This window comes from Leptonychotes weddellii, chromosome 8 (genome assembly GCF_054177405.1).
Source record: "Leptonychotes weddellii isolate Sample4059 chromosome 8, ASM5417740v2, whole genome shotgun sequence".
NCBI classification, from domain to species: Eukaryota; Metazoa; Chordata; class Mammalia; order Carnivora; family Phocidae; genus Leptonychotes; species Leptonychotes weddellii.
This window is the reverse complement of record NC_138376.1, coordinates 79,145,859-79,168,364: the sequence shown is the minus strand read 5'-3', so window position 1 is coordinate 79,168,364 and position 22,506 is coordinate 79,145,859. Positions and strand designations below refer to the sequence as shown.

Genomic DNA, 22,506 nt, shown 5'->3' with positions numbered 1-22,506 from the left:
ATTTATTTTTAAAGATTTTATTTATTTATTTGAGACAGAGAGAATGAGAGACAGAGAGCATGAGAGGGAGGAGGGTCAGAGGGAGAAGCAGACTCCCTGCCGAGCAGGGAGCCCGATGCGGGACTCGATCCCGGGACTCCAGGATCATGACCTGAGCCGAAGGCAGTCGCTTAACCAACTGAGCCACCCAGGCGCCCTGTGATGATGTATTTTAAAATGACGTGTAAAAATAGTTTACCTTAATTCAGAATCAAATAACTATGCTTAAGTGACCCATTTTATCAAGTTCTAGGTCTGTATTAAATGCACTTGTTGAATGTATGCATTCATCCAGTATTTGTTGAACATTTACAAAGTGGCAGCCAGTTTTTTAGGAGCTGGGAATATATACTGGAAAACAAAACAGAGCCCTTGCCTGCAGAGAGGTTACATTCTAATGAGATAGTTGAGTCAGAGACATGAGGAAGTATAGACACTGAGGCCTGAACAAGCTTATGTTTGGGGAATAGAGAGAATGAACAAGGGGGAGAGAAGAAAGAAGTGAGATGAGAGCGCAAAGAAAGGCTGGATCATTTAGGGCCTTATAATTTGTTTTTTACTTAAGTCAATGTAGAGTTGTTTTGTTTTGTTTTGTTTTAGGGAGGGAGAGAGGTGCTTAAGTGACTGAGCCACCCAGGCACCCCTCACTGTAGGGTTTTGAGCAGGAGTGATGTGATCTGAATTATATATGAAATTGTATGTAAAATATATATTTATATATTTAAAAGATCACTTGGTGGTATGGAAGAAGCAGTACAGAGACAAAAATGGAAACTGGGACACCACATGTTACAGTAATCCAGGTGAAGGTGATGATGATGGCTTGGACCAGGGTAGTAGTAGTGGAGATGGTGAGACAGGGTCGGATTGAGAATGTTTTTTGGAGGTAGTTCTGATAGCACTCACTGATACAGCATGTGAGAAAAATCATGGGTGATTGATTCCTAGGATTTTGGCCTAAGTAGTTAGTGATTGGTAGATTATGGGTTTACTGAGATATTTGAATGATGGTGCCAAATTAATTCCAAACCTTTACCTCTTAAATGAGGAATGATCATATCAACAATATCTTAAGTATGTGAAATTGAAAAAAATCATCACTTTTTTTTTTTTTTAATAGGCGGAGTATGTTCAACTTGTTACTGAACTTCGAATGACAAGAGCCATTCAGCCTCAGATCAATGCTTTTTTACAGGGCTTTCATATGTTCATTCCACCTTCCCTCATACAGCTTTTTGATGAATATGAATTGGTAAGGAAAAACATCAGTTCATTTGTGGTTACAAAACAAGACAAAACTCCAGTTGCTATAATTCAGAAATAATTTTGGAGTACTATGATAAAATAATGTATAATAAGACATTATGGTTTAATGTTCATGTTTAGAGATTTCTTACAAGATTTGTGATTGTGCTTCTCTTAAGCTTAATAACCAGAGTAACAATTCCTTAGTGTGAAATGAAAACAAAAATGGAATACATTTTCAAAGTATTTTACATGGGAGATGTTGAAGGCCAGTCTTCTCAAAAGCAATAATCATATTACAGTTAACCCTTGAACAACACGTGTTTGAACTGTGTGGGTTCAAACTTAAACATGGATGTTTTACAGTATAACACTGTGAATTTTCTCTTCCTTTTGATTTTTTTTCTTTTTTTTTAAAGATTTATTTATTGAGAGAGAGAGCGGGCACGTGCATGCAAGTTGGGGAGGAACAGAGGGAGAGGGAGAAGGAAGAGGGGAAAGAATCTCAAGCAGACTCTACACCAAGCGTGGAGCCGAAAGCGGGGTTCATTCAGTCTCACAATCCTGAGATCATGACCTGAGCCCAAACCAAGTCAGATACTCAACCGAGCCACCCCAGACACTTTTTGATTTTGTTAATAATATTTTCATTTCTCTAGTCTACCTTATTCTAAGAATAGGATATGTGTAATACATATAACGTACAAAATATGTTTATTGTTTATGTTACCAGTAAGGCCTCTGGCCAACAGTAGCCTATTAATAGTTAAGTTTTGGGGGAATTCAAATGTTACACGTGGATTTTGACTGCATGGGGTCAGAGTCCCTAACCCCTGCATTATTCAAGCAAGAATCAACTGTACTTGTGAATTTTTTATTTGACCATATGAGGTACAAGATAATGATAACTTACTAACTTCTTGTCATTCCGAAAAGAAGAATTAGGGGGTTTTTCTTATTGTGTTTAATTTTCTCTAGCTTCTTATTTACCATATATATAATTGTCATTTTCCATTTTAAATCTATGTGGAGTCCTCTGTCAGCCTCTAGTTTCTAATAAGTGTTTTGCACTTTTAATTTGCCTGCCTTTTACTATGACCTAACAGGATTTCTAATTTTATATGCTTTATGTTTACATTTTCCCTCATATCCTTTTTCTCTCTTATGATTGGTAATAAATTATTTTCAAACTCTTGAGTTGTCTAACTCCTTAATTAAACACAGTATTTTTTAAAAAAGATTTTATTTATTTATTTGAGAGAGAGAGAGAGAGCATATGAGCAGAGGCAGAGAGAGAGGGAGAAGCAGACTCCCCACTGAGCAGGGAGCCCAACGTGGGGCTCAATCCCAGGACCCTGGGATTGTGACCTGAGCCAAAGGCAGATGCTTAACTGACTGAGCCACCCAGACCCAGGCACCCCCACTGTTTTAAATAGAGTATAGCTAATTTTTTATTTAAAAAATTACAATTTAGAATAATAAATTTCAGATCAATGGAAAAGTATCCTTTGGTTTTTATTCTTTCCTATAAAATTAGTTTTACCCTATGCTTTTCACTTTACTATATGAATAAGTACACTGGTTTATACCTCTTAATTTTACATAATATACCAGTATTTTTGGCTTATCATTCATAGTATATCTTAGTATAGTAGTGAATAAAATTTGCAAGTTAATTTTGAAGTCCATTGTGACTTAGTTTCATTAAATGTCAGTTTTGAGGGGTTTTTTTTTTTTGCTTGTATTTTTAGGTTTAAGATTAATGGTTTTGTTTAGTATAGACTTGTCTAGTTTTTGCATAGCAATAAGTTATTTTTAGCATTTAAAAATGGAGGAGTACTTATGAACTATTATTAAACATGATTGAAAGCTGGCTTTTTCCTGTACTGTACTTACATTAAATTGGCCTTGTGATGTTCAATTAGCAATAATCGCACCTCGAATAAACCTCATTGGCTATGATACTGCCACTGCGTAAAGCTGGCCTTGTGACGTTCAAAACAGAGAATTTTACATTATTTTCTGGACCTTTGTGTAAAATAACAGATAGCAACAATGTAATTGACAAAAACTTTGCCTCCTAATTTACTGATACTGCTAGGTTTTATGATATCGATTTACAATGTATGTAGAGAAAAGTATATACATCATAAATGTATAGTTTGATGAATTTTTACAGACTGACTACACCCATAAAACCAGCACCCAGATCAAGAAACAGAGAAATCCTAGCACCCCAGATGTCCACTCCTGTCGTTTTCCAGTCACTATCCCTCTTCATGGGGAACCGCTCTTCAGACTTCTTTTTTTCCATTAACATTATTTTATTATTTTTCTTGTTTTTACATTTATTTAAATTCAGTTAATTAACACATAGTGTATTATTAGTTTCAGAGGTAGAGTTCAGTGATTCATCAGTCTATTTTTTCTTTAAGATTTTATTTATTTATTTTTTAGAGAGAACCTGAGAATGGGGAGGGGCAGAGGGAGAGAGAGAATCTCCAGCAGACTCCCTGCTGAGCACGGAGCCCAACGTGGGGCTCCATCTAATGACCCTGAGATCTTGACCTGATCCAAAAACAAGAGTCCAATGCTTAATGGACTAAGCCACCCGGGCTTCCCCTTCTGAGTTCTAAAAATACCATAGATTAGGTTTTCCATTTTTGAACGTAATGTAAGTGGAATAGTCACCTAGAATAGATCTGCCTTCCTTAGCTCAACTTTTTGTGAGAATCATACGTATTATTGATGAAGTTATAATTTGTTCATTTTTATTGTATTATAGTATTTCATTTTGTCAGTGTATGTGTGTATGTATATATATATGTAGAGAGAGAGAGGTCTGTTCTATTGTTGATGAACATTTGGTGGGTACTTTTCAGCTTCAGGTTATTTGAAATAGTGCTATTACAAACATTCTAGTACATGTCTTTAGAAGGATATATGTATGCATTCTTGAAGTGGAATTGCTGGGACATAGAGTGTACATTTATTGTATTATAATAGATATTTGCAAATAGTTTAAGTGGTGTGTCAGTTTATATTCCCACCAATAGGTATGAGAGTTCTGGGTATTCCATATCTTCACTAGCACTTGATATTTTCTTTTTCATTTTTACCATTTTTGTGGATCAGTAGTGGTGTTTCATTTCCCTAGTGTGTTTATGTGTTCATTGGCCACTTGTACTCTTTTTTTAAAGTGTTTGCTCAGGTAATTTGTCCATTTTTCTATTGTGTTTTCTGTTTTTTTGTTACTGATTTATAGGATTCTTTATAGGAGTGTTTATTATTTATATATTGTGAATATTTTCTGCTCTGTTATCTTTTAGTGAATAAAAGTTTTTAGCTTTAACACAGTTCAGTTTATTACTTGTTTTTTCTTTTTTTAAAGATTTATTTATTTGAGAGAGCGAGAATGAGAGAGAGAGAGTACATGAGAAAGGGGGAGGGTTAGAGGGAGAAGCAGGCTCCTCGCCGAGCAGGGAGCCTGATGTGGGACTCGATCCCGGGACTCCAGGATCATGACCTGAGCCGAAGGCAGTCGCTTAACCAACTGAGCCACCCAGGCGCCCCTGTTTTTTCTTTTTTTAATGAATGGATCTTTTTTGTGTCCTTTTTTGTGTTTTAGAACCTGTTTCTTATTCCAAGGTCATGAAGGTGTTTCCCCATGTTTTCTTCTAAAAGCTTTCTTTATTCTTTTATCTTTCATATTTAGGTTTGCTACAGTTAAGTCTTCAGTTGTGGTTTTATTAGAAGTTAGGTCAGGATTCCTCATCTTTCTTAGACTCTGGCTTTACTACGTTGAGCTGATTGAGATGGAGGGATTATTTGGGAAAAGCAGTGTTGTCAGCATAATCCTGAGTTATGCAGTGATGAAAATTATTATTAAAAACGCAGTATTTGCCAAGCACTTTATTAACTTTTAAAATTTTTACAACAGACCTCTGATATAGGTATAATTTTCTCATTTTATAGATGAGGAAAACTAATCCAAAAAAGGTACAGAACTTCCTCCTGTTCATAGAGTATGTGTTAGAGCCAGACTGGGAACCCATGTTCTGTGACCTAGAGCCTGGTCTGTCTTCATCAGTATTGCCAAACTGTCTCTCAGAGGCATAAGTTATAAATGGGACTTGGTTTTAGAACCTTTTGTATGACTTTATGTCTTTCATAGGAAAGGGCTGTGCTACATTAGGATAGGAAACTTTTTTAAAAAGTTGGCACAGGCATCTAAGCTAGATGTGCATCTGGTATTAACACATTGAGCCATATGAACACTGGGTAAGCTAATGGCTATGAACATTTGCATGGCTCCATTGCTGGCCATTCGCATGGGATTTATATGTTATAGCCATTGCCAGCAGACTAATTCATTTATTTTGTCATATTTTTAAAAAACAATTATTGATTGGGACTTGAAATCTTCTTGCTGTATGTTCTTTTGATTGTGGAATTCCATTTCATCTACTTGTTTTTAGTCAGTTTAATAATTTTTTTTTTTTTGCCCAGGTGTTAAGTGGGATAATAAAGATCTTTCATCCTCTTCACAAAAATCATAATAATATGATATTCATGAAATGCTTCAAATTTCTTGAGAGAATATAGTCTCAGTCATTTTTATTCATAATTATTAATAATGAAAGCATACTTAATATTATTAAAAGCTTATCTTCAGTCTAGAAGGGAAGAGGATTAAACAAACTCTCATGGCTTGTAAGAAATGTGTAAAATTCATCCCTTACTCCCTTTAGGCAGATCTGTATCAGTGTCTTGCCAGGGAACAGAATTTCCCCAGATGGCTCAGATCGAAACTTTAACAAAGGGCTATTACAGAGGTGTGGCAGTGTTAAGAATAACAAGAGTATAGGGAGGCATCCAGAGACTAGCAATTGTGGAAAGCTTTATCATCCGTAGAATTGAAGAGACAGGTGGAGGAATTACAGTAGTGCCCCCTTATCAAGAGGGAATCTGTTCCAACATCCCCAGTAGATGCCTGAAACCATGGATAGTACTGAATGTTGTATATACTATGTTTTTTCCTAAATATGCATACCTAGGGTAAGTTTAATTTACAAATTAGGCATAGTAAGAGATTAACAACAATAATAATAAAAACATAATATTTATAACAACAATTATAACAATGTACTATAATAAAAGTTATATGAATATGGTTTCTCAAAATATCTTATTGTGTGGTACTCACCCTCGTTCTGATGATGTCAGATAAAATGTCTATGTGATGAGATGATGTGAGGGGAATGACATAGCCTATATCATGACCTAGCGTTAGGCTACTATTAACTTTCTGACGGTATGTCAGAAGGAGGATCATCTGCTTCTGGACCACAGTTGACTGCGGTAACTGAGACCACAGAAAGCGAAATTGTGGGTAAGAGTGGGGGGCTATTGTACTGCGAGGACCCAGTGAGAGCCTGAAGTACCAATGAGGGGGAATCTGATAATAGCTATAGTTGAGGATACATGGCTACTGCAAAGATGTGCTGAAGCAAAGTGGGAGCAGGAAATATCCTCACCTCCAGAATCCTGCCTGTTTCCCAGTGATGGAGCCCAACCTAAAGCTGATAGGCAAGAAAGCCAGTCTGCAAGAATTGGTCTCCTGAGGCTCAGAATAGTGCAAAGAATGGTGGAGAATATATTTGGATTGTTAAAATGGAGACAATCAGAATGTCCATCTAGTAAAGGTATTTTATAATACTATGGAAAGGAGGATTAAAATATACCCTAGGCCAGCAGTTCTCAAACTTTTTGGCTTTAGGACACCCTTACAACAAACGTTTTTGTTCATGTGGGTTATATTGATATATATTGCATTTGAAATTAAAACAAAAATGTAAAATATTTACTTAATGTAGAAATAACAATCCATTACATATTAATATGAATAGCATTTAAAGATTGAAAATTGCATTTTCCAGGATAAAGCTAAAAATAGAAGAGTGGTATTTTACATTTTTGTAGGTTTAATATCTACTTAATAGAAGACAAGTAGGTTCTCATATCTCCTTCTACATATAATCAGTTGTAATATGTTGTTTGCTTGAACTAAATGAAGAAAATCCAGCTTCAGATATGTTGGAAAAGGGAGAACCTTGTAGACTCTGAATAGATCTTAGAAACTACAAGAGTTGTCAGAGCCTCTTACTAGCCTTCATTAATTTTCTTCAGAGCACACTTCTGTACTAGTCAGGTGTATGCATGAGTAGTTGTTGTAGGAGACGTGATTTTGAACCACACTGTATCTGTGTCTGTGACACCAAACTCTTCTGATCTGGCTTGTCAGTATTTGGTTAAGTGTAGTATAGTCATTGCCTTATCTGTCTGTGTAAACACATCCAGTCGTGAGATATGGGCTCATTTGAGCCATCTGGACAAGCTCTTTCCATGTTCTCTTTTCTCTTGGAAAACATAATGGTTAGTATTTTTGACATTTAATTTCATTTTTATTTATTTGATTAATACTGTGTTTGATGATCTTCACATTAATAAAAAAAGACTACCAAAAGTCATTAGGAAATTGCATTTTTTTCTCACACTGGGGAATTTTGGCTTTAGAGGATCCAAATCATTCCAAAATAGAGTTCTTGAAAGGCCTGAATCTGTTCTGTTTTTTTTTTTAAAACAACAACCATTTTTATTATATTACCTCTTTTTATTATATTACTTCTTTTTCCTAGTGACTAGAGTTTCTTGATGATTTTTTCCTTTGCTTATTAACCCAGGACTTATTCAGGTCTTTGTTATCATTTTCATATGTTGAGCATATGTGGTCTCTTTAGAATTTAACAAATTCATACAATTAAACATAAACCAAATATAATAACATTCATAAAATTGTTGCAAATGTAAACTTGTTGCATGTGTTTATTTGTCTCATGTTTTAATGAAATTGTATCGTGTGGAGACATTTCCACATCTCAGCAATATTTGAGATTATCAATATGAAGAGTTCTTGTTATTGATGACATGCAGAAACTGTCACAAAAATAAATCAGTTTTACATGGGATTAGTTTCTAATTAAGGCAAATTTACTGTTTTATTGTAATAGCTTTTTTTTCCTAATGAAGATTAATGAAATCCTTTTCTTCTTCCCCAAAGGAGCTACTGCTTTCTGGCATGCCAGAAATTGATGTGAGCGATTGGATAAGAAATACAGAATACACAAGTGGCTATGAAAGAGAAGATCCCGTTATTCAGGTAAAATCTCTCCAGAGCTTAGAATGAAGTTAAGTTTGCCATTTAATTTTATAAGCTTTTCAGCACTATTGGATGAAAACCTACATTAATTAACAAAGTGAAATTTTCCCCTAAATTCTTCTCCTGGGAATATTGCATATGAAAGCTTTGTATGAAAGCATTTTTGATAAATGAGTTTCATAGAATAAAATATGTTTATGAATATTACATATTTCTTGGGTATTAAGAAGTCTACAATTACTCTGTCTACAATTACAGTTTTTTTGTTGTTGTTAGTGGTTCTGGGAAGTTGTGGAAGACATTACTCCAGAGGAGAGAGTTCTTCTCTTGCAGTTTGTTACTGGCAGGTAAGAAGTGTTTTTATGCTAATGTGGAAAGAATTTAATGTGTTGCAGTTTTGATGGCTTAAACAACCAAAATGCATTATTACTTGGAATTGTCAGTTTCCACCTCCCTTTCCATTTTTTAGGTATTAAAGATTTATTTAGCCATTAACGATAAAATCTGTGGTAGTGCTCAAATGTTTATTTAATGTATATTAATGTATAAAAAAATAAACTGTCCCAATGAGGACAATCAGCATATATATTGTATTTTATAATTTGGTAATCTTTTCATTCTGTAGGTAAATCAATGGTAGTGCCAAATTTTTAATATTTGTGTGTTGCTGGACAACACACACGCACGCATGACATATATAATATCCGTACTCAGCTGTTTTTCTCCAGTTCTTACCAATTTTTTAAAAGATTTTATTTATTTATTGGGAGGGGGCAGAAGGAGAGGAAAAGGATCCCAAGCATACTCTGTGCTGAGTGCAGAGCCTGATGTGGGGCTTGATCCCACAACCCTGACTGTGATCATAACCTGAGCAGAAACCAAGAGTCGGAAGCTTAACAACTGAGCCACCAAAGCGCCCCTCTTACCAGATTTTAAAATTTCAAGATTCATGGCCTAAAAAATAATTTGTGATACCACATATCTTTGAAAAGTCTACTTTTGGACTGATTAAATATCACAGATACTAGAAAACTAGATGATTTTAACCTCCTTTAAGTTACATTTCTGAAAGATGTTTAAAAAAAATCTGATTCTCATTCTTAGCATCTTAGAATTTCATCTGTGCCCTCCTCTTTATGGAAATATAGTTCATTTGTTCCATTATAAATGTACATGGTTCTAGGAAAGTTGGAACACACATAAAATTAAAACAAATAAGGAACACCACTCCCTGCCAGCAGTAACTATTATAAACAATTTGTGTATTTACTTGTTTATTTTTTCTATTTTAAAAACATAATTGTGAGTGTATTTCTCTATAAAATATATGTTATTTATTTATTTTTTAAAGATTTTATTTATTTATTTGACAGAGAGAGACAGTGAGAGAGGGAACACAAGCAGGCAGAGTGGGAGAGGGAGAAGCAGGCTCCCCGCTGAGCAGGGAGCCCGATGCGGGGCTCGATCCCAGGACCCTGGGATCATGACCTGAGCCGAAGGCAGACGTTTAACGACTGAGCCACCCAGGCGCCCCAATAAAATATATATGTAATTTAAAGTCCAGTATTTTCTTATCTTAAAAGTAGTCCATAGCCATTATAGAAAATTTGGAAAATGAAGAATATAGATAGAAGAAAATGAAAATTCATTAAGTAATTCCACTATTCAGAGATAATAATTTAACATTTTACTTTATTTTCTAAGTCCTTTAGCTACATAATTAGAAAAATAGTTCGTGTCACACTATAATCTAAATTTAAACAATAAATAAAACATGAATATTCATTCAGGGTACCTGACTAGCTCAGTTGGGAAAGCATAAGGCTCTTGATCTTGAGGTTGTAAGTTTGAGCCCCATGTTGGGTGTAGAGATTACTTAAAAATAAAATCTTAAAAAAAAAGAGAGAACATGAATATTCACAGATTATAGGCTAAAGATATGAAAGAAAACCTTGTTTTAGTGTTGTGTTATGTTTTTTTTGGCTTCTTAATGCCAAGAAATACCCAGAGATTTGGGTAATTTAATGAAAAGAATTAAAAATTATATATTCTATGTAGGAGGATTAGACAATTTCAATAAAAAATCACTTCTAATCTCAAGTGTCTGAGATTCCAGAATTTTTCCCACATACATAAATTTTTTTACTTTCTTTTTTTAAGTTTATTTAAGTAATCTCTACATCCAACCTGGGGCTCAAACTTATGACCTGAACAAGAGTCTCATACCTCTCCAACTGAGCCAGCCAAGTGCCCTAAATTTCTACTTTTTAAAAACATTGTTCCTTTTTTATAACTTTTGAATTTAGCCACATATTATTAAAAATTGTTCCATTTATAGATCTGATTTTTTCATGGCTACCTATTCTTCAGTTTATGGACCTTCCTTCATTGATATTGTCCTTCATTGCTAAATTTTCCTGCTTATAAATAATGCTAAACAAATAAGGAATTCTTGCACTTATACACTTGTGGGCTAGTTTGATTATTTATATAGCAAAAATTCTTAGGAGGGAAATTTTTGGATACGAAAGTATATAAATTTTTATAACCTGATACATATTGTTCATTTACCCTTCAGAAAGATACCAGTACTCACATCAACAGGGAATGAGAGAGCCTATTCCTTTTACTCCATCAGTACAGGATGTAATCATTTCTTTTTCTTTTCTTTCTTTTTTTTTTTTTTTTTGAAGATTTTACTTATTTGAGAGAGAGCATAAGAGACAGCGAGAGCACAAGCAGGGAGGGGGGCAGAGGGAGAAGCAGGCTTCCTGCCGAGCAGGGAGCCCGATGTGGACTTGATCCCAGGACACTGGGATCATGACCTGAGCCGAAGGCAGATGCTTAACTGACTGAGCCACCCAGGCGCCCTCATTTCTATTTTTATATAATTTTTTATTTATATAATTCTTATATATTTATTTTTATTTTTATTGCCTGTCTTAATTTTTATGCATTCTATTGTCATTTATTTATTTATTTTTAAAGATTTATTTATTTGAGAGAGAGAGCCAGAGGAGGGGCGGGTGGAGAGGAAGAGGGAGAAGGAGAGAATCCCAAGCTGACTCCCCGCTGAGCATGGAGTCAGACACAGGGCTTGATCTCATGACCCAGAGATCATGACGTGAGCTGAAATCAAGAGCCAGATGCTTAAATGACTGAGCCACCCAGGTGCCCCATTGTCATTTTAAAAAATTCAGTTCTAAATGTTATTTATGTGGGACATTAACTCTGCAAATAATTTTCCCAGTTTATCATTTGCCTTTTAACTTCATTAAGTTAAATATGCAGATTTCCATGTATTTTCAATTATAAATTTATTTTATAAAATTTATAAAATCAAAGTATTAATTTTGTAAGTTGAGTATCAGTACTTTTCTTTGTGGTTTTTATAAATCCTTGCCCACTCCCAAGATTATATGTTTATCTACATTTTTTTTCTGTTAACTTTTTATAGTTCCTGTTTTTACTTTCCAATTTTTAAGCCATCTGGATTTTATTTTGGTTTATGTATTGAGGTAGGGCTCTTACTATTTTCTAAATGATTTATATCTAAACACCATTTAATGGGTTATTGTATCCCCACCACCATGATTTGGTTGGTATGAGTCTTTTAAAGTGCAGATAACAATTACAATTACTCAAGTTCTCTGGTACTAAAAATGTCTGTTAAGTTGCTGCTCTTGTAGAATAAAAAGCTCTTGTATTAGTAATACAGAGTGCCTCTCCCAGGTCAATCATATAGTCATTGTTAGCAGTACTGAAAAGAATTGCACTGTTTATTATTTAACTGGACATGAAGTGTAGCTTGTGAATCCTTAATTAAACTGAGGTGAGGGATGTGAGTAAAAAATAGAAGCCAAGGAAGCTGAGGGGAACAACACAGAGCTAAGCTTTCCCATCATGCCAAAGAAGCCACCTTTCAACATTTAAGTCTACAGAGCCCTTGTTTTGAATTCAGACTGAGTAAATTTTAAGTCTTTTTAAACCTTAACTTTCGATTAATTAGGCTTAAGTGTAGGTATAGTATTTGCCATTCTGAACTTAGAGTGTATTTTTTTTTTCAACAGCACTTTCTGGAAAATTCTGATTATCTGTTTATATTTAGATATTAAAATCTGCCTTACTCTGTGTCCATAGTTTAGTTTAGTGCAACCTTACTGAAAAGTCAAATGTGTTCCAGTTATTAGAACCAAGAATCAATGCCAAAAGTAATTTTTAAGTGTTTTATGGTGTAACATTATTTTGTTGGTCTATAAGACCGTCTTAATTAAATGACTTACTACGCTATTGTTTCGTTACCCCTTAAGAACAATGAAGATCAGACTTGATGATTTCTTTGTGTATAAAATAGAAGTATGTCATTTTATTGACTGTAATTTTACATTGTATAATCCAAGTGTCATAATATTCAACCAAAGACCATTTCATTTATTTTTCTCATACATACTTAAGCTTGATGAGCCATGATCTTAAGATTCACTGATTATTCAAGTACGGAGCCGAGTCATATTTGTTTGTAGTTTAGAAGAAGAGGAATAAAGTTTCAGAGATTGTTTGTGAATATCAGTTTACAGTATAATTTTAATTTAGATCTTAAAATTGGGAAATCTTTGGATTTTTAAGCTTATTTTTCAAAATTTGGTGACATGAAAAACATTAGATCATTCAGATGTTGAAATACTGTATTTAATTTGTGTAAGAATCGGTATCAAGTCTCATTTTCTCATCTTATCCTGATAAAGTGGTGTACTTACTTTTAAATTCTACCTCTACAGGAAATTCAGAATGGCTTGGCTTTTTATCCCTTTTCATTTTTGGTTGCCTTTTTAATAGGCATAGACTAATGTTGAATTTTATTTCAGTTTACACACATGTCCAGATCTTCTTTAGCTATTCTTTTGCCCTAGGTAGGAATTGCTCATGCAATTAGTGTTTATTAACAAGACTTTTAATATTCACTTGGATTTCTAAGGTAAGCTCAGGCATTTCATCAGTAAAGCATTTAAGAGCAACCAAACAACTTCCCAGCTATAAAAGAAAACTGCTCTTTTTTAGAGATTTATTTATATTGGATTGTTATTTTTTTCCCCTGTGAATGTATACATATCATTTATGATTTTATATTTTTTAAAGATTTATTTATTTATTTGACAGAGACACTGCGAGAGAGGGAACACAAGCAGGGGGAGCGGGAGAGGGAGAAGCAGGCTTCCCACTGAGCAGGGAGCCCGACACGGGGCTCGATCCCAGGACCCCGGGATCATGACCTGAGCTGAAGGCAGATGCTTAACGACTGAGCCACCCAAGCTCCCATCATTTATGATTTTAAACAGAAAATTTTGGTCCATTTTTCCACAGTTTTTATAGTGTATGTGGCAGAAAGTACATAACATTTAACATTTTAACCATTTTTAAGTACAGTTCTGTGACATTAAGCACATCCACATTGTTGTGCAACCATCACCGCTGTCCAGCTCCCAAACCTTTTTATCTTCTGCAGCTGAAACTCTACCAATTAAACACTAACTCTTCATACTCCCTCCCTCCAGCCCTAGGCAACCAGCATTCTATTTTCTGTCTCTATGAATTTGACTACTCTAGGTACTTCATATAAATGGAACCATACATCATTTGTCATTTTGTGACTGGCTTATTTCACTCAGCCTAGTGTCCTCAAGGTTCATCCACATTGTAGCATATGTCAGAATTTCCTTCCTTTTTTAAGGATAAATAATAATCCACTGTATGTATATACCACATTTTGCTTATTCCTTCATCCCTGTATGATCACTTGAGTTGCTTCTACCTTTTGGCTTTTGTGGATAATGCTGCTATGAACATGGATGTACAAATAATCTTTTTTAGTCTCTGTTTTCAATTCTTTGGGCTATATACTCTAATTCTGTGTTTGTTTTTTGAGAAACAGCCATACAGTTTTCCACAGCTGATGTAAATTTTACATTCCCACCAGCAATGCATAAGCGTTCCAGTTTCTACATATCCTTTCCAATACTTACTGTGTTCTGGTTTTTTTTGTTTGTTTGTTTTTTGTTTTTTTAATTTTTGTATTTTTTCTTTAAAATGGTCATCCTAGGGGTGCCTGGGTGGCTCAGTCGGTTAAGCATCCGACGTGATTTTGGCTCAGGTCATGATCTCAGGGTTGTGAGATTGAGAGCCCATGTTGGACTCCATGCTCAGCGGGGAGTCCGCTTGAGATTCTCTTTTCCTCTCCCTTTCCCTCTCCCCCTGCACACACTGTCTCCATTGAATGTTAGGACTGTAGTTGAAAATCATTTGGCCATATATGCAAGAATTTATTTGGGATATTCTATTCCATTTCTGTATATCTGTCTTTATGCCAGTGCTACATGGTTCTCATAACCATAGCTTTGTAGTTTAAGTTTTGAAATCAGGAACTGTGAAACCTCCAAGTTTATTCTTCTTTTTCAAGATTGTTTTGGCTATTTAAGGTTCAACAGTTGTGTTTTTTTTTTTTTAAATGAACTGAATTATGCTTTGTACTAAGAATACTATGTTAGAAGACATTTCTAATACTAGTCAGACTTCTGAGTATACCTTTAGTACCTATACATTAAATTTTTTTTTTTTTTTTGGTCATCATTCTTATTTAAAAAACACCATAGCATCTCAGTTTAAAAACAAAATGTTTTACAGGATCAGTTTGTTTAATCATGATACATACAAAAGCTAATTTGAAATAATGTCTTTCAAATGTGAACAATAGAATTTAGGAAGTTGCAATTATATTCTCTGTAGCCATGTACCCAAGATTAAATTTTCTAGTACTCTTTATGCATTTTGTTGGGGTTTTCAAATTTGAATGTGGTCTTGTCATGTTTATGTTTGGTGACATTAAAAAAGAAATACATCTGATATTGTGAATCTTTGGAACAGAAATATAAAGAATATTCTAGTTTTCCCACAGTGAAAAACAAAACAAAACAAAAACCCTGTGACCTGTTGGGGAGGAAAAATTTTCCTTTTAAAGTTATTCTTCTTGGTCTAAGAATTAAATTCACATGGACAGATTAACAGGTAGAAAACAAATTTAATCCATATGTTTTGGAGCTTATAGAAATATGAGTCTCAGAGAAGTGACCAAAGTAAGCAGGATTTACACCTTTTAGACAAAGAGACAATACATTTTTGAAGAATTGAAAAGACAAAGAAGTTTATGCTTAGGATAGTAAATTGGTGAAGAAGTCATGAGGTTTGTTTCTATAGCCTTCTCAGCCCTGAATTCCCTATCTCTGGTCATAGGATGTTTCTTTACCTTCTGGTACAGGGAGAGTACCTTTCACATGGGAGATTTATTTCCTGCTTTCAAGGAGACAGAGGAAGGTTAAAGTGTCCTTTTTGCACTGGTTGTTTTTAAGTAACTTTAATTTGAAATAATTAGTATGCCTAAGTGGCATATTTGGGGATGGCCTGCCCTGAACCCCATCAGACCCTAGATATTTTTCACATGTAGGAAATTGTTTGGATTATGTCTATGAGCCTCTATATTGCTTGAATTAATCAAGCAAACATTCATGTATTTGGCAGATATCTAATGAATGAATGTTAGATGCCAGTCATTTTGCTAACCCCAGGGGTACAAATACAGATATGACACACATTTAGGTCCTCAAATTAGTCCCAGTTGAGTAGGGAGAGACACATAGAAGAAAACAATTGTACATGCAGTATGCTATGTGCAATAATAGAGGTATGTGCAATGGCCAATTGAAAGCATAGTATGGCTTATAGAAATGTGGAGGAGAGTCTCCATGGAAGCTTGCTAACTGGCCACAAAGTATCTTTTAATAATGAGCTGGAGTTTTGCAGAACCAAAAATGTCACCTTGTCAGTGCCCTAGAGTTGAATATATTTTATCTATCACAAAGATTTTTGTTTCATGATTACAACTTACTAAGATATGAACTCTTAGTTCCAGGGTCCCACATGGTGGATTTGCTAATATCATGGGTGGAAGTGGATTGCAGAACTTTACAATTGCTGCTGTGCCATATACCCCAAATCTCCTACCAACTTCAAGCACATGGTATGTTAAATTGTTTATTTAAATGCATTGTGAAGTGTCTTGATTAATTTTGAAAGATTAAAGGTCTGACGACTGCTGCACTGAGAGGAAAACCTCAACAGTAACCTGTTTTCAGCATTTTGGAATCACTGATAAATAAGTAGCAACATAATCCCTTGCCTGTCCCTTTTTTGGTAGGGAAAATATTTGAGGAAACGACCTATAATTTAATTGAATGTAGTTCAAGTATCACTGAAGTTATACTGTCATAAGTATCACTGAGTTACACCATCACTTCAAACTAAATTCCCTTATTGCTTATTTATTTTAGGCTGAAAGGAACTTATTTTATTCCACTACATTTGCATGCTAAAGGAAACTGCAATGCAGCAGTTTTTTGTGTTTTTTTTTTCTTTTTAAATACTACTTCAGGGTTTTCCAATTTGAATGCAAATTTGAGAGGGTGGTTTTATGTTAATTTTGAGTAGTGTTTTCACTGCTAGACAAAACAATCAGAAATTTCATAGATTTCCCATTTAATAGTGGTATATTTTTCTTTTAAAGCATCAACATGCTCAAGTTACCTGAATACCCAAGTAAAGAAATACTCAAGGACAGACTTCTTGTGGCATTACATTGTGGCAGCTATGGTTACACAATGGCATAAAGAAGTCTGGGAAATTCATCTGATTACTGATGCGCAACTCAAGAGTGGCAGAAATAATTTAGGAAACTGTCAACAGGAAAGGAGCCTAAATGCAGCCCATAGGCGGCAGGGCTGATGTTTAAAATTCATAAAGGGGATCATGCTTTCTCCCCTACCTTCCATGTTTTCTGTTTGTGATACAGTTAGAAAATATAAAATCACAGTATTCTTCAATTTAAAAAATGCTAATTGAAAGTAGTAGAAATTGTCCTTTTTCATATTTCTTTACTCTTACCCAAGATTGTGTTAAGGCAAAATCTTATTCTACATTCCACCTCCACTGTGTAACTGTCTTGTTAAAAAGGTGTTTTCTCTTTATTTTCCTCTATATTAAATTATATTAGGACACCCAGCCTGGTATGTTCTGTTGCATGTAAAGTGCCGTTTATATTTTGGAAAACTATTGTATAGAATGGATTAATTTAGATTGTGTATAAAAGCCACAAATATGTATTTTCCCATATTGAATCTATATTGCAATGATGTTTTTTAGCTTTTTAATATTTTAATATATAAGGTAAAGTTTAGACTGATGTGACTAACAGCTGATGAAATGACATTTAATTTATATATTAAAGCTTATATTGTATGAATTATTTGCATCTTTCAGTGGTCAGTTTTCCATATATGTATTGTGGTCTCAAAGTTTTTCTTATGCCTTAATTTATATTTTAGGTAAAATTAAATGTAATATTTTAACACAATCTTTTTATTACTTTTGTTTTATCTGTGAGTTCTGATGACACATTTGAAGAAGTAATCCAATGTGCACATTACAATTTAAATATGTAATTTTTTATTGTTTATTTTTCATGATTAGAATGTTGAGATAAATGACATGTGCCTAATGTAGAGCTTTGGGTTTTTAAATTTTAGGGTGACCCTAATCAGTTTTCTTTTGAAAGGACACACTTGAGTTGTTACAGTATACCTTTTAAGGGGAAGTAGGAACACTCACTTATTTAGAAGTGCTAACAGAGGAACTTGTAATGTCTAGGACTTTGCCTTTGGAAACTAAAAGTACACACAGTGGCATCAATGTTAGTAAAATGATTCATGCAGGTTTTTTCCTATGAGTAGCTTTCATATTTTCAATATATATTGAAAGCTTTGTTACATTATAAAGCTTCTTTAATACATGTCTTTTGGTCTTCTTTTGTTATTGCAGGTATATCTATATCTATATTTATATATTATATATCATATATTTACTTATATAGAATATGTATTTATATTTATATATTATATATAAAAAATTTCTGAACAAATTAATATTAAAACTAGGAATTCTTTAAAAATGACAGCTTTAAAATTAAGACTCATGCATATTTACAATAAATGAAGCTAATAGTTTTTAAAATTTGATTTTCAAAATTCATTTGTATAAGAGATTGTTGCCTTCTGAATTTTCAGATAGGTAACTGACCTCATATATTGCTTATAATTTTAATGTTTACAAACATTTCTGTTTATAATCGTGCAGTGCATTGGGCTTTGTCAGATTGGTCCTTTTGCAAGTATTTATATAGAAGAGATAATAAAATATTAAAAATTTCATGGTATTTTACCCCTGAATTTGAATATTTTTTGATACAGATTTAGCAACTTCAGGGTTTATTTTTTATGTTGTCTTTATTTAACTATAAGCATGTAGTTAATATTTTTTTTTTTTTTAAGATTTTATTTATTTATTTATTTGACAGAGAGAGACACAGCGAGAGAGGGAACACAAGCAGGGGGAGTGGGAGAGGGAGAAGCAGGCTCCCTGCAGAGCAGGGAGCCCGATGCGGGACTCGATCCCAGGACCCTGGGATCATGACCTGAGCTGAAGGCAGTCGCTTAACCAACTGAGCCACCCAGGCGCCCGTTAATATATTTTTTATAGATTAAAAATACTATTTAAGTGAGAGGCAACAAGTCTTTTTAATATACTCTATTCCCACAATTTATTCTGTAGGTAGATGGATATGTTGAATGCAAAGTAGTACAGAAAAATGACTAGAGATTTTTATCCCCTTTGGGTAAAAGATTACTCTCATAGGAAAATGACTCTGCCCTTAAAACATGTAGTGATTCCATATAATGGAGAAAACAGGAACGCAGCACTCTAAAGGAATAAAAATATAGGGCAAAGGACCATAATGTAGGAAACATTAATAAAAACATCGGGGCAAGAGTAGATTAAATTGTTCCCATAGTTTGAGGGAATAGTGACGATGTAGTTCATAAAATCTTCTAGTTTGTCCAGAAATAAAATGTAATCTAAGGAAATCCCAGCTTTAAAACCGTATGCTAAACGCAGCCTACAGCCATGACAGTCTTTGTTGGTTGGATATGGGGGCAGAAATGAAAGCTTTAAAGTGTAGGTCACAATTTGGAGGCCCAGTAGATGATTTCTACTCACAGTTTTGTTTGTCGTGCCAATTCTAAAAATCTAAAATGAGTTGTCAACATTTAAAAAATCTGTAGGTTTCATGCAGAAGTCTAGATTTAGGCTTTTGAGAGATCAAGACACTAACAGTATTGGGCACTGATTCCTAGAAGGCATAGTTGGCTGCAATTGAGGAGAAGCCACTTCTTTCAGTGACTGAATATTCATGCTCTTCAGTCTACTGTCTTCTTACCCCATCCTGCTTCCCTCATTTGTGTTAGCTTCTTGGCTAATGACAGCATTGGAATATGCTTTAAAGAATCTGTATTGATCAGAAATGTTACCCTGGAGTATAAATTGGTACAAATTCTTTGGAAGGCAATTTGGCAATGGCAGATTTTTTTTAAATGTACACATACTCTTTGACTCAACAATTCTAAGAATTTATTTTATGGATAATCTTGTTCATGTACATAAAGATATTTGTACAAGTATGTTCCCTGAAATCTTGTTTGTTATAGAGAGAAACTGGAAATAATTTAAATGTCTATCAGTAAGGGGTTACTAATAAATTACAGCCATGAGTAGAATATTAAATAGTATTTACAAAGAATAAAATGGATTTATACATACTGATACGTAAATGTTTCTGAAGTATGTTAAGTGAAATAAAGTTATAGAAGAGTGATTAGTGTATAAATACAATATACGTGGGGCACTTCTACACAAGACTGATTTCTGGGCCATGGATTACTGCTATATGTGGGAAAGTGTTGTAGGATGGGATGAAGACTTTTTCGTTATATAACCTTTTTTTCCTGTTTGTCAAAATCCCATGCCTGTGTTATTTTCTATGTGATTCATGTAAAAAGAAACACGGGTCTCTTTAATCAAGGGAAGTAAGCATCAGTAATAGGTTTTATTGGATCTGTAAAAATGGCATAGCAGTAGCAATAAGCAATATTTTCATAACCACAAAACTTAATATTTTATAATGTGGTTAACTGAAAATAAGTCTCTCTCAGTCATTCCAGTAGCAGTGGCAGTGGCCCTCCTCTCTTCTGGCTCTCCTTTGTTATCTCCGTTTCGCTTTCAGAAACATGGCCTCTGAAATGGCAGTCTCTGATTGCATTTTCAAGGTGTTCAGTGACATGAGGGTAAGTGCATAAGTCCTCAACACCAGAGGAGCTGAGAAGTGCAAGGAGGCAGTACTCCTCTGTCTAAGCCAGGACAAGAAGAATATCCTACCTGGAGCAGGGCAAGGAGATCCTGGTAGGGAATGGGGGCCAGACTGTAGACCACCCCTGTGCCACCTTCGTCAAGAGGCTACCAGACAAGGCCTGCCACTGTGCCCTCTATGACACAACCTATGAGACCAAGGAGACCCAAGAAGGAAGACCTGGTGTTTATTTTCTGGGCACCTGAGTCTGCACCCCTTAAGAGCAGAATGATCCATGCCAGCTCCAAGGACGCCATCATGAAGAAGCTGATGGAGATCAAGTGTGAATTACAAGCAAACTGCTACGAGGAGTCAAGGACCGCTGCACCCTGGCAGAGAAGCTGGGGGGCAGTGCCATTATTTCCCTGGAGGGCAAGCCTTTGTGAGCCCCCTCCAGCCCCCTGCCTGGAGCATCTGGCAGCCCCAGACCTGCTCATCGGGGTTGCAGGCTGCCCCCTTCCTGCCAGACCCAAGGGGCTAGGGGGATTCCAGCAGGGGGAGGGCAATCCCTTCACCCCAGTTGACAAACGGCCCCCTGGCCCCCAGACCTTCCTCCTCCCTCCATCCCTGACGGTTCTAGCCTTCCCAAACCACTTTTGATCTGATTCCTCTTGGGTTGAAGCAGACCAAGTCCCCCCACCCTCCCCAGGCACCCCAGTTTGGTGGGGGGGGGGCTGTATGTTTTTATGACACTCCAATTCCCCACCTGTTCCTTTTCCTATGCTGGTAACTTCTAACTTCAGTAGTGACTCTGTGCTTGTCTGTTTTGTTTTGTGCATAAATGGAATGTTGTGGAGATGACCCCTCCTTGCCCACTTGGTTCCCCTCCCCTTTCCCCCTGGTGGCAGCCACTCATGGAAGCAGGACCAGTAAGGGACCTTCAGTTTAAAAAAACCACACACACACACACACACACACACACGCACACAAAATCAAATAAGTCTAATTAAATTCTTGGAAAGTTAAAGGAATGCTCTTTTGCTCACAAAGCTCTATTTCCACATTGCCTGATAATTGGCACTATTTATAGCTCTCTAAAATTCTACTAATTAGAGATTTATTTGAATTTATACTTTTTTCTCTGATTTTTTTTTTTAATTTTTAAAAAGATTCTACTTATGTATTTGAGAGAGAGCCTGAGAGAGCGAGCGAGCGAGCACGAGCAGGGTGAAAGGCCGAGGGAGAAGCAGACTCCCTGCTAAGCAAGGAGCCTGATGCGGGGCTCCATCCCAGGACCCTGGGACCATGACCTGAGCTGAAGGCAGACGCTTAACCAGACTGAGCCACCCAGGGCCCCCCCCCCTTTTTTTTAAATGCTTATTTGATATGGGAAAATCTGGAAAGCATGGATTCATGTATTAACTGGGAAAAAGCCATAAATTACAAGCCTACTACCCAAAAGTTTTATTAGCTTCTAGTCTTAATGCATTTTTTCCATAATTGAGTTCATAAAGAACATAGCATTAAGTATCTTTTTTATTTATTCAGCGTTATATTTTGTATATTTCCTATGTCATTACAACTAACTATTAAACATTTTTTTAAATTTTGGCATAATCTATTGTATGAACGTATCATTTATTTGAACATGTCTCTAAAGTTTTTAACAGATTTCTAATATTTTTCTTTTATAAGTAATGGTCTCTTTCAACACTAGTTA

At 35.1% G+C, this 22,506-nt stretch overlaps 1 protein-coding gene, 1 non-coding gene and 1 pseudogene across 5 annotated transcripts in view; 2 read left to right on the top strand and 1 right to left on the bottom strand.

Moving 5' to 3' along the window:
* The window catches only part of HACE1 (HECT domain and ankyrin repeat containing E3 ubiquitin protein ligase 1), a 103,181-nt gene extending 85,221 nt beyond the window's left edge, over positions 1-17,960 (top strand). For all 4 annotated transcript variants that reach the window (XM_031031820.2, XM_006736862.3, XM_081828723.1 and 1 more), the window contains 5 exons: positions 1,160-1,291; positions 8,405-8,503; positions 8,780-8,850; positions 16,458-16,571; positions 17,115-17,960. In XM_031031820.2, coding sequence (XP_030887680.1) covers positions 1,160-1,291; positions 8,405-8,503; positions 8,780-8,850; positions 16,458-16,571; positions 17,115-17,217 — 519 coding nt within the window. In that variant the 3' untranslated portion in view covers positions 17,218-17,960. The remainder of the gene's footprint in view (positions 1-1,159; positions 1,292-8,404; positions 8,504-8,779; positions 8,851-16,457; positions 16,572-17,114) is intronic.
* On the bottom strand, positions 3,133-3,266 carry LOC115942179 (U4 spliceosomal RNA). The gene has a single exon (XR_014148096.1). It is a non-coding gene; the product is annotated as a U4 spliceosomal RNA (small nuclear RNA).
* A 2,748-nt stretch (positions 17,961-20,708) lies between the features above and the next one.
* Positions 20,709-21,763, top strand: LOC115936611 (cofilin-1 pseudogene; annotated as a pseudogene).
* The last annotated feature ends 743 nt before the right edge of the window (positions 21,764-22,506 follow it).